Source organism: Festucalex cinctus, chromosome 19 (genome assembly GCF_051991245.1).
Source record: "Festucalex cinctus isolate MCC-2025b chromosome 19, RoL_Fcin_1.0, whole genome shotgun sequence".
Classification (NCBI taxonomy): domain Eukaryota; kingdom Metazoa; phylum Chordata; class Actinopteri; order Syngnathiformes; family Syngnathidae; genus Festucalex; species Festucalex cinctus.
In genome coordinates, this window is record NC_135429.1 from 12,533,095 (window position 1) to 12,544,921 (window position 11,827).

Genomic DNA, 11,827 nt, shown 5'->3' on the forward strand with positions numbered 1-11,827 from the left:
TTCAAGATATGATGGTCTCCCTTGATGGCAGAGGACTGCAATAATACAAATTGTAAGTAAAAAATTGCTTTCTAATCTGAATGTATGGTCATCTAACACCATGCGAATACCTCAAAAAGGAACTCATAAACAAACATAAATACATAACATAACTGAAACTGTCTCTGTGATGTTAAAGATTTGATTTAAAAAAATACACAAAATTAAAAAATATATATATTAAATACGATTTGTTTTTCATGGAAATCTTACCCCCTTTGTTACTCAAATTTTCTTTTAATTCAGCTCGTTAACATAAATTAAAACATCAACAATGTGAATACGTAAAAAACATATTTTGCTCAAACTATATAGCTAAAAATCATACTCATTTTTCTTTCAACAGGTTTTGTGATAACGAACAGCAATATTGAAGGTGAAATATGTGTATTTTTTTATGCTACGTTGTAACAGTGACATCAAAAATAAAAACAAAAGTCACACTGTCAAAATGAATATTCCTAAAACTTTTCCAATCCCATAATTCCTCCACAAATCCACTTTGATTGTGTTCATGTGATGAGTCAGCTTTTGAACTTCCAACATGTCGACAGGTGTTATTCATGTCATGCGTTGTTGCCAGAAGGTTCTCAGCATTGACATAAATATCACTTAGTAACCAATACAATAAATATTTTTTTATTTGCTCTTTGACACAAAGTTGATTGCACTCCTGTGCCCCTTTGAGTCTCCTTGCCATGTCCTTAATGTATTATATATGAGTTTGTTTGTTTTTTTATCCAAATTGCTATTTCATAGACAGATTATTAGGTAGCAGGCTAAAATCCTTTTTTAATAGCAGGATGCAATTTCCTCCTTTTGAGGGTTTGTGTGTGTTAGGTACAAATTGAAGCGTGTCATAAGCAGCTGAGAAATTGATGTATGAGTGCGATATGATTAGTGCGTATGTGTGTCTGTTCTCTTGTGTTTCTATGTTTGTGTACCACAAAACCTGGCTGTTATCTTTATGGATACATTTTGATTCCACTCATGTTGAAGTCTGTGCGTCCATCGTCCCATAAGGAGGAGGGGCAGCTGCGTGGCCATATGCGAGTAATTTGGCTCGCTCGGAGAAGCTAAATTCTGATGACAGACACATTGTTGGGCTTGCGGAGGACTACACACGCATACACATGCACTCTCGAAGAGGAAGTGGACATCAATCAATCACCTGGCTCCGTCTCGCTACATGTGGTGAGCGTATGGTGTGCGCACACACACACGCGTAGTGTTCGTTGCCAGCAAGAGGATTTGGATCCGTGCGTGGTCCCGTGTCAGAAAGCAGCACATGTACCATAAAGAATCCCAATATTAGCCATGTGCTGTTTATTCCATACAACATGTTTGGAACAGGATGTTTAATCATCCCCACATTGACTCGGCGAAGGGTGGACGGAGGCTTTCCAGAGTAAATAAATATCCTAGCTTGCAAATATTTGAACTGTCTGATATTTTGTCGGTGTAGTCTTAAAGTAGAGTGAAGGAAAGTACTTGAAATCTCTGCTTGGCAAAAACATTCATGTCCCGCCTTTAAAACATTGTTGCTAAACAGTAGTAACATTAAAAAAACAGTTGTGGACTGGACAATTCATCGTCTTCAGCAAGCAGCTGGATTTGCCGTGTCATGGAAATGAACCAGAGCTGGCTGCTACATGTGATCAGATAGTCTTTTGACTCGGTGAAGCAGCATGTGGTTCATTGCTTAAGGTTTTTCATGGTACACTCAATTCCAAGTCTCTGTAAACAAGTCGTTTTGGTCAAGAGGTCGCTCGAGGTTAAAGGTCATACCACAATATGATGCTATGATGTGATGTTCTGCACACGTTAAATTTTTAGCATTTTTGAAAATTAATGCCTGTATCCCACTATGGGGTGAACATTTGCGTATCTAGCAAATGTTGATTTGTCTGTGTGCGACAGGGTTTGTTCAGGGTCGCAATGTTCACAAACAGTTTCAATGGGGTTTTTTTTCTTGTTGCAAGGACATTTAGCCGAAGGTTTAGCGAATGTTACGACTCTTAAGTGAACCCTGCTGAAAAATTATTTGCTACCTTTGCAAAAATTCGCCACTCAGTGAAATGCAGGCTTTAGCGCCGATTTTTGTCAACTTTGTTACCCAATGCGGTAGCCTAAAATCCTTAAACCTCTTCCATGGTAAGGGTCCGACAATTAATTGTGGCCCTGGGCCAGTATGGCACTGTCTCGGGCCATCACGTATCTTACAAATCGGGCCATGAAATCAACACATTCTTGCTTTTTTTTTCTTTTTTTTTTGTTTACATACAAAACAACTAACTGCACAGAAGTAGTATCTTCAAAAATTCTTAAATTAAATGGATATGAAATAATCAGTGAAACTTATATCATGAATATATGGGCCAGCATGGCCGCCACTCTCAAAGGCTTCTGACAGTGATTATGAACAAAGTTATCCGCACCACAGATGGTCATTCCATTAAATTACCTGTATAGAACATGAGGGAAATTCACAATCAATCAGTTATCTTTTTATAAAAATGGCATTTTTACAAAACCAGCAGATGTTACTACTAATTAATACCCCGACATGCTAACCACTAGTCCACTTTGCTACCTACATTTTCCATAATTTGCTGTGCATGTAAGTAGATTTTTGAAAGATTATAAATCTACAGTATTTGTTGACCAAAATGTGTGGAAACCCAACTGTGATTAATTACAACCAGATTTGCTGTTTTTTTTGTTTTTTTTTTGTTTTGTTTTTAAACTCCATTCACATCCCTGCCTCTTCACAAATAACACATTTCCGGTGGGAACACAACCTGAAAATGTAGCAGTGCTGTGCCCATTGGACTCGTCTGCTTTGTAGCTGCCCCCGCCCCCCCACGAAAACAGATGCCTGTTGGAAGATGTGCTCGTGGCTCCATCTGCAACAGCTCGGAGAGTCCAAAATGGCCCCGAGTGAAGTGAAGGCGCTTTTGTGAAAATGTTTTTGCACCAGCTGCTTCGAACCCCCCCGCTCCCCAAAAGTATGCTAAGCTCTCCACTGTCAGGTACATAAAGCGACAAGATGGCGGTTTTGAAAGGAGAAGGGCCCGGCAGAGCGTCGACAGAAGGAGAATGCCAAAGATGGCAGGCACAAAGATAAAATTTTGGGGGGTTTATACAAGTGAGAACATAATGGAGCTGTAGTTCTTATAGATGGACAACAATCCTAAACATGGTGTATTGTTGCCTTGATTGACAAGTGGCCCAACATGTGAGTTTTTACAAGTCAGGAGACGTCAGTTCATTTTTTTATTTTTTTTTTTGTATATAAATACCACTGTATTTTCTATGGTTGATGCATTAAAAAAAAAAAAAAAAAAAGTCAATATGAAATGGAAATTGGTAGTGAAGATTGATGGACTGGCATAAAAGAAAATAAAAGCAAGTGAATTTGTTGGCATCGTGGAGGAGAAAGGATGAGGTAGCGGCATCGTACAGGTGGGGACCTGGGGACCACAGACCTAATGGGATGGAGAAATGCTGTGATTGGCTCATTACTGTGATGGAGCACGTTGCCACGCCAATTAGCCTCCTCACCTCTCCCGCCTATTTTCCACGCTTGTATACTAATACCGTTAATGACTTACCTGCAAAACACTTCTTAAACTCCCCTGCGTCTTTATTTTTCTTCATCCATTTGTGTTGACATTCCCCCGCTAACGTCAATCTTTTTTTGTTTTCATCGTCCTCCAGCGGCGGAGAGGCAGCGGGGTCTTTTGCGCCAACTGTCTGACCACCAAAACGTCGCTATGGAGGAAGAACGCCAACGGCGGCTATGTCTGCAACGCCTGCGGCCTCTATCAGAAACTGCACTCGGTAAGCCCTCATCCTCGCCAACTGTATATATTTTTCCCCTTCAGTAAAGAAGGCTTTTCAAACTTGGGGTCCAAGGACCACCTCATAATCCTAACCTCAATTAAACACATGTGGGGGAAACTAGGGCTGAATGAGTTTGAAAAATGATCAAATTGGGATTTTATTTATTAATTTTTTTGCCTCATCATTATTGTGATTATGATTTATTATGAAATTATTTTTTTTCAAGGTCCTCTTACCTTATTAACAAAAAAGAAATAAATTATTACAATAAAAAATATCAGAATTATACTTTTTTTTTTTTTTTAGGTTAGATTTACGCTAAAAAAAAAGCACATGAATATATATAAATATATATTCTACGTACATATATGTACATAATGTATGTATATAAAATATAATATAAATACAGCTTACCAAGTGACTTAATTAAAGCAAGCCTTTGCAATTCGAAAATTGAAATGTACTACGTTGCAATGTTGATTTGGTTTTAATTGTTCAGCCCAATAGGAATCAGCTGTGTACTGTACCCAGAGAACTATACTGTACGCCGTGGTGGAAGCAGGCTTTAGTCGTCCAAGGCGCCAGAAGACTGCGCATCTGTTCACCCTTAGCATAGCAAATAAACGCAACAAATTGTGCTCTCTTAAGATCTGTTGCACTGCGACTCCTGCTGTGGAAACATAATATTGTGCAAAAGTATATTTGATTTGGCTGCTGGGGAGTCGCAGACCTCAGTCAGCTTCCCTGGGAGCGCGAACCGTCATGGCGTGATCCGAGCCGACCAGCCGTCTCCAGCCTGGGGAAAGACGATGGAAATCCCAAACTTAATTAGACGGCATGAATTACAGATGAGATAACGACACTCGGGTTCCGGAATCAAACGGCTTTCAAGCGTGGATCACCTCACCTCCACTCTTGTGGAGTTTGGAGTCATTTCACGCATCAGTACATGTTTGCATATTGACTTTTGAAGCTGGCCTTGTTCAACCGCAAGGTGCTTCCAGTGTAATAAATCGCATTGTTGATTTAATAAACGAGCCGACTACTTGACAATTACTGAATGTAGCTCAAACTGTGGGTCAGACTATCCAAATTGGTTCAACCACTGCAACTAATTTTACTCTTGAACAAAGCTAATAAATAACTAAAATTATGACATTTCAATTTTGTAGTGCAGGATATGAAAAATGTCTTAGAATATTGTCATCAGTAACTGAAAACAATACGTGATGCATTCTAGTTAGTTTGGGTGTTTGGAAGATCTAGAAAAGTCTTTTAAATACCCCCTGCAGACGCACCAGTTTCAGAACGCGCCACTCGCGTCCCGTTCAGTCCCTCCCGGTCGCCACGACGGCCATATTTTACATGGCACGATAAAAGTTTTATTTGCTCGACACACATTATTAGCGAGGATCGCAGCTAGTAAAAACACTGGCGTGGTGAGAGTGCACAGGGAGAGTTATGAATATGGAGTCGCCGGCGCGAGAGGGAGCGTGTCACCGTTTGTCTTCACTCCGGCGACCTTTTGTCGCCTCCGTTTGCTCACTTTTGAAATGGAAAAGCGTTGTGTTGACTCCGTGAATCACTTTCTCCTTCTTCTGGTTTTGTTCACTCAACACTGACTAGCTTCCTTTTACCGCTACATGCACTTTTATGAAAATTACATGTGGTTCATTGAAGATTATGAATTGTTAATAGGTAAATTTGATAGGTGAGTTAAAAATAAGTTAGCTTTAATAATGTTATTTTTATGTTAATCGTAAAACATAATTTATGTGAAGACAATGGTCTTGTAAATAATTTCTCACAATTATTATTTTCAATCTCTTTACTAACATGACAACGTAAGTTATCATATACAAGCACTCCCCCTTGTGGTCAGGGTAGGAACCAGACAGTAATTGAAATGGAAGGTTCAACTCATTCTCCTACAAGAAAATGCAAGTCACATTCTGACACTTTATTTTGTGTTGCAGACACCCCGACCTCTAAACATCATCAAGCAGAACAACGGCGAGCAAATCATCCGTCGGCGCACCCGCAAACGCCTCAACCCGGACACGCTGCCGCCGGAAAACCCCGCCCCCAAGCAGCAGCGCGGCGCCGCCGCCGATGAGCGCGTCAACGGCGACGAGTCGGACAGGAGCTGCGCGTCGGCGAAAAGCCAGCAGCAGCCGTCGCCGCGCTCGCGCTCGCCGCGCTCCACGCAGGCCTTCCTGGCCAACCAGACCTTGGAGATCCACCGGCGCATGCCGCCGCTGTTGCTCCCGTCGCACCCCGCCTCCTCCGAGGTGGCGGACGTGCTGGCCAAAGTTGAAGCGGGGAAAGTCGGCTCCGGAGGCAGCTCGGAACGAGGAAGTCCCATCGAGAAGTACATGCGGCCGTCCAAGCCGAACAGTTACTCTCCGCCGGGCTCGCCCATCGAGAAGTACCAGTACCCGCTGTTCCCCGTGCCGCTCTCCCTCGCGCTCTCGCCGGACTTGACGCCCGAGTCCGATTGGCTGCGCTTCTGGACCAAGTACAAGATGGCCGCCGCCTCAGGCATGGGCAACCTGGGCGGCGCGGCGGGTCTGGCCAACAACGCGCACTACCTGGGCGCCATGGTGGCTCCGGTGCAGCAGCACCACCCGCAAAGCTACGCGGTGCCTTACTGCGCCTCGCCGTACTCGCCGCTCCCGCCGCCGCCCGCCCCGGCCCAATACCCGCCTCCACCCCTCCACCCGCAAACCTCGTCGTCATCCATGGAGAGCGACGCGCCATTGGACCTCGCCATACGGCAACGGGACGCCACGGATTGCGCGGAAAAGAAGAAGCGGGAGTCGCCCCCGTCGGAAAGCCAAAAGGCGGAGGAAAGCGGCGCCCGGCGGGAGGCGGACGACGGGAACTCGTCCGCCCGCGCCACTGCCGACGTCGCCACGCAAGACGAGCCCAGCAACCGCTGCCTGCACTGCGGTATCTACTTCCTGGACGAGGTCATGTACGCGCTGCACATGAGTTGCCACGGCGACCAGGGACCCTTCCAGTGCGGCTTCTGCCTGCACGTTTGCGCCGACCGCTATGACTTCACCACGCACATACAGCGAGGCTTACACCGCCACACGGACAAAAAGACGCCGGCGAAGGATCAGAACGACGCCGCCGAGACGCCGAAGCATCTCGTTTTGGAGCCTGGACATGGAGATGTGGAACTGGAGCATCCGGATATGACGCCGAAGAATCAGGATTCGACGGCAGAGTTGACCGCGGAGGAAAAAGATGGCGGTGATGGCACAAAAAAAGACATTTCCTGTGAGGACGTCACCGACGGAAGTGAGGAAGGTAGCAAGATGGCAGCCGACGGTGGCGAAGAGCCGGACAAAGGGGACACAACGTGTCATTGATGTCCCTCGAGAATGAAAAAACACATCCCAATGCTGGAATAGAAATCACCCTGCGAAGTGCTGCTGGGATGGGAGAAAACTCGTGGAGAAATGATGACGTGACTAACAGTTTTGATGGCACCAGAGCGACTTCACCGCCATTAAATCGGTACGACCTGCGCAAAAACCAAATCGGATTTGGTCTTGGTGGGAATGAGTCAAGCGGTATCAAAGTGGATCAAGCGTGTCTCTCTGCTGTTGGGCTTCGAAAAACTCCAAAACCCAAGACTGTTTGTTTTGAGTGCGGACGCAGCTGTCTGAAACCAGTCGAAACTGCTCCAAACCGGTGCCAATCCGGAACGGAAGTGTTCTCCATGTCCCGTGTGGACGGAACCAAGTGACTTTATTTTGTACTTCCCTCCGTGCCATGATACTAGCTACGTGCCTGGCTGCCTTTGCCTGCCTGATAATAGAACAAAACAATCTATTAACCTGCTTAACATTTGTATTCAACAATAATAATAATAATAGTAATATTAATAATAATAATTATATGGTTCTGTTACAAAAAAACATGCAATTTCATACACTTTTATTATGTTATTTTGTAAAGGCAAATGCTTGTTTTCAGGACTTGGTACTACAAAATTAGTGTTTTTTTGTTGTTGTTGTTGTTTCTTTTACATCGTTATGGAAATGGTACAAAATGTGTGTATGAGAGTGTGTTTGCGTGTGTGAGGGTCAAGGGCGCGTCCGTCCCCGATCATGGATGTAAACAAAATGAAGGTTTGCTATTTCAGTCCTCAGGGGTCACGCGTGTTGCACACCAGCCCGCCTGCTTTTTATTTCGATTCTTGGGATTGTTTGACCGTTATTTTGTAACTTGTACATTATGTAGCTGACGTCACGATGTTCTCACGTACGGGGGGTCCTCGATTTACGACGAGTGCCGTTCCTATGGCGGCGAAGTAACGGAATTTTTTTTCTCTCTCGCAGTGTTACGACTTCACTCATTTTTCGTGCGGTTAGAAATGTTACATTTATTCAGGTCACCTGGCATATTTATTTGTGCAGAAGTGAAACGATTAAAAAAAGGGAAAAAAATACTTTTTTGAAATATTACAACTAAGAGCATATAAAATGATGCCTTGTAAAATTATGACTTGTACCCCAAATTTATTATAAATTACTATTTGTGGAAAATGTGGCGTTTTCCACATCAAATTTTTGATTTTATGCACATAAATTTTATTTTATTATTATTTTGCTTTTGTTTTTTCCAGTAAAATTGACTGTCCTTAAATATTCTGACAAAATTGAGATGTTGCATATTTAGTGTTAACGTAAAATTAGGTATTTTCTTATAAAATTACAACTGCAATTATTCCAGAAACATTGCAACTTTTTACTCATTCTATTGTAGTTATTTTTATTTTTATTTTTTATTTTTTTACACAATTTTTAATTTATTCACTTAAAGTTGCATCTTTATGTACAAAATTTTCAAAAAAAAAAAAAAAAAGCCACAATTTTTAATGCTATGTCAAATTGGTTTTCTCATCAAATGACAACTTATCTTTAAGGAATTTTCACCATTTTTTTGTACCCGGAACCTGCTTTAATCTATCATTAGCCTCTACTAGCGCAGTCTATATTTGTATGAAAAACACTTGACTTAAATATAAAACGGAAAGACGGTAAGTACGACATTCGTATGCCGCCGTGCAAACTCGCTCATTGCACACCATCTGCTACCTTACGTCTTATATCGGGACCATCGTAAACCAAGGACCCTCTATCTAGTCAATGTTCTCATCCTGATTTTTTTGTTTTTATTAGGTCAACTTGAAGTGTTTGGGTTCGAATCAATAGTCAGTGTGCTACAGGTCACCTCCTCAGTAGTCTTACTGATACATTTTACTGTGCAATCACTTCACAGGAAACACCCTCCCATCCCTTCTGCTGAATTTTTTTCATTTATTAGTTTTGTCTCGGTTATTTATCAGCAGAATATTTTTCTACTTCTCAACTGTTTACATTCAAAGTTGTACATAACCAGGTAGGGGGGAGAAAACGTCACCCGCCTTGCTGCCTTAGCGTAAAAACAAAACAAAAAAAAACACTATAGGACTAAAAATGAAGGAAAAAGAAGCCTTAGAATATTTTTCTATCCGTTGAATGAAATCCCAGCTAGTGCCTGCTCACTTTTTTTCTATTCAACAAGCTCCTCCCTGGCTGGATTTGCGCCACACGTCCAAGTGCACAATTCTGATTGAATGACTTTTTCAAGCGATGCGATATGGACTGTTTACATAACATGGAGGTAAACCATCATACATGAATAGTATAAACACACTTAGCCCCCATTACTCCATATTTTTTTTATTTAATGAACATCTTGATTCACATGTGGAAAAGTCCTGATTGTCCCAATTGAAAATATCATGCCTCATGTTGCAAATGAAAAAAAAAAAAAGAAGTCAGAATTGTGTCACTTGAACATTCAATGTAAATCCGTCTCTTGTCTCAAAAAGGTGCATCAACAAAAAAAAATGCCAACCCTCCATTAATTTTGTCATAAATCGACATTGCAGCAAAGCGCCTTAATGTCTTTGGCTGCATCCCTATTTCAGAATCCAAAGGATCTACTGGAGTTGACATCGGGAGTTCTGAATTTTCCAGAAGTCCGCATGGTCGACTTTCTGATCTCCTGGAGCCAAAAACAAAAATCCACTTGTCGACCATGTTGGAGGTGTGGCCAAGATGGCGCCCTTGTTTTCATCAGTCACACGTAAGCAGTCGACATCCGTTCAGCAAAACCATTTTGTTCGCTCAGCTAAAAGCCATATGTGGTGCTTACGCATATTTAGCTGGATGTCAACACAATTTAGTAGGAAATCGTACTAAATCACGTCAGCGTGGGAGGTCATATTGGACATTTATCCTAATAAAAGTCCAAATTTTGTACATTAATTCGCATTTTTTAACTTAGAATTTTCAAATAAATGAATAACATGACTTACTTGTTGGCATCTTTTTACCTTTCAAAGCAAATTTAACAGTTTATAAATCTGCATTGAAGCCTTTTTCAGATTTCAAGTCAAACAGTTGACACCAAAATAATTCATCTTAACTAAAAATCCATAATAAAGTCCTTTAGTGCCCCCACTAGGCAACGTGAAGCTCACATAGGACCAAAAAAGTCATTCAAAATGGAAAAAAAATCCTCCTTTTGCCACCATTCACTGATGAAAAATGGGAAAAGCGCCAAATCTCTTCCTTCCATTTTTTTTGTGACATTAGCATTAATAATTGACTCGTAAGATAATTATCATTCTGTATGGACCTTAAGATGGACATCAAGGATAATGAATAAATGCTAAAACAGCTGATTTGCTTGTTGTACGAACTCCTACTAAATTGTAAATAAAGCAGGTAAGACCAAATCAAGGTCACGCTATGCTATTTAAGACACAAGGTCTAAAATATATATATATATATATATATATATATATATATATATATATATATATATAGCTTGATTCCAAAGTTCACCTTTAATGCAAAAAATAAAATTGCGAAAATCCTATCATGCAAAAATGATACAAAAAAAAAGTCTTTTATTTTTAATAACAGGATAATTTCAACCATGGGAAGTGAATGTGTAGGGTTTTTTTTTGTGGGTGGTCAAAATGGTCATGTTTACATTTTGGAAATGTAGCAAAGAAATGAAGTGACGGGGAAAGACTGGAGGGCTTCTTTTCGGAAACAGCGGGGACATTTTCTAATTATGTTTGAATTTTGTTTTCTTCTTAGTCCACATCGATAAAATTCACGAGTGGCATTTCACATCAAAGTTTACATCAAGGCCTTTGAGTGTTGTAGCTTCTTCCTGCGTTCATATAAAAAGTCGCGAATATCGCGAAGGGACAAGAGAAATGTAGCTTAGCATGCAGCCGATGGTACGATCATGTTCAAGAAGGGAGCTAAAAAAATAAAAGAAGCCAGTTTGGTCCGAACCATGCATTGGTAAATGTACATTTAATCAACTTTTGTTGTAGTAGAATTTAAAATGGGACTATTTTGTTTTAGTTTTCTGTCATGTCTTATTTTATTCTGTTATCTTTCTGTATGCTATTTGTTAGGTTTGCGAAAATTGTATTTTAATGACATTGGGGGGAGGAGTTTACGGCCAAGGATAAGTTTGTTACGCAGCTAAACTTGAAAAAATATTGATAATAATTAATAAAAGTAACAAATATACTGAATGTCTTGTCTCTATTTTCTTGTCATCTGATTTTGTCAGCTTTTAGCGTGTTTAAATTCCTAATAATGTAACAAGCCAACTTTTAATGCTCCAAATATGTTGCCATGCTATATGCTAAACTAAGTTACACAGAATGGTAGTCTACAATTCCCAGATTACTTCCCGGTTTGTGATACAAATGTATGATGATCATTTTCATGCAGAGGAATTAAAAACAAAGTTGGCATGTTGTTTTTGCTCATGCGACTTAAACACTGGATAGCAAACTACAATATTGCACATAAAAGTGAGATAACCGTAGCCTACAGAGTAATTT

The 11,827-nt window shown here is 41.0% G+C and overlaps 1 protein-coding gene across 4 annotated transcripts in view; it reads left to right on the forward strand.

The window, feature by feature from the left end:
* The window catches only part of trps1 (trichorhinophalangeal syndrome I), an 84,919-nt gene extending 73,407 nt beyond the window's left edge, over window positions 1-11,512 (forward strand). For all 4 annotated transcript variants that reach the window (XM_077507147.1, XM_077507150.1, XM_077507149.1 and 1 more), the window contains exons 10-11: window positions 3,760-3,882; window positions 5,862-11,512. In XM_077507147.1, coding sequence (XP_077363273.1) covers window positions 3,760-3,882; window positions 5,862-7,265 — 1,527 coding nt within the window. In that variant the 3' untranslated portion in view covers window positions 7,266-11,512. The remainder of the gene's footprint in view (window positions 1-3,759; window positions 3,883-5,861) is intronic.
* The last annotated feature ends 315 nt before the right edge of the window (window positions 11,513-11,827 follow it).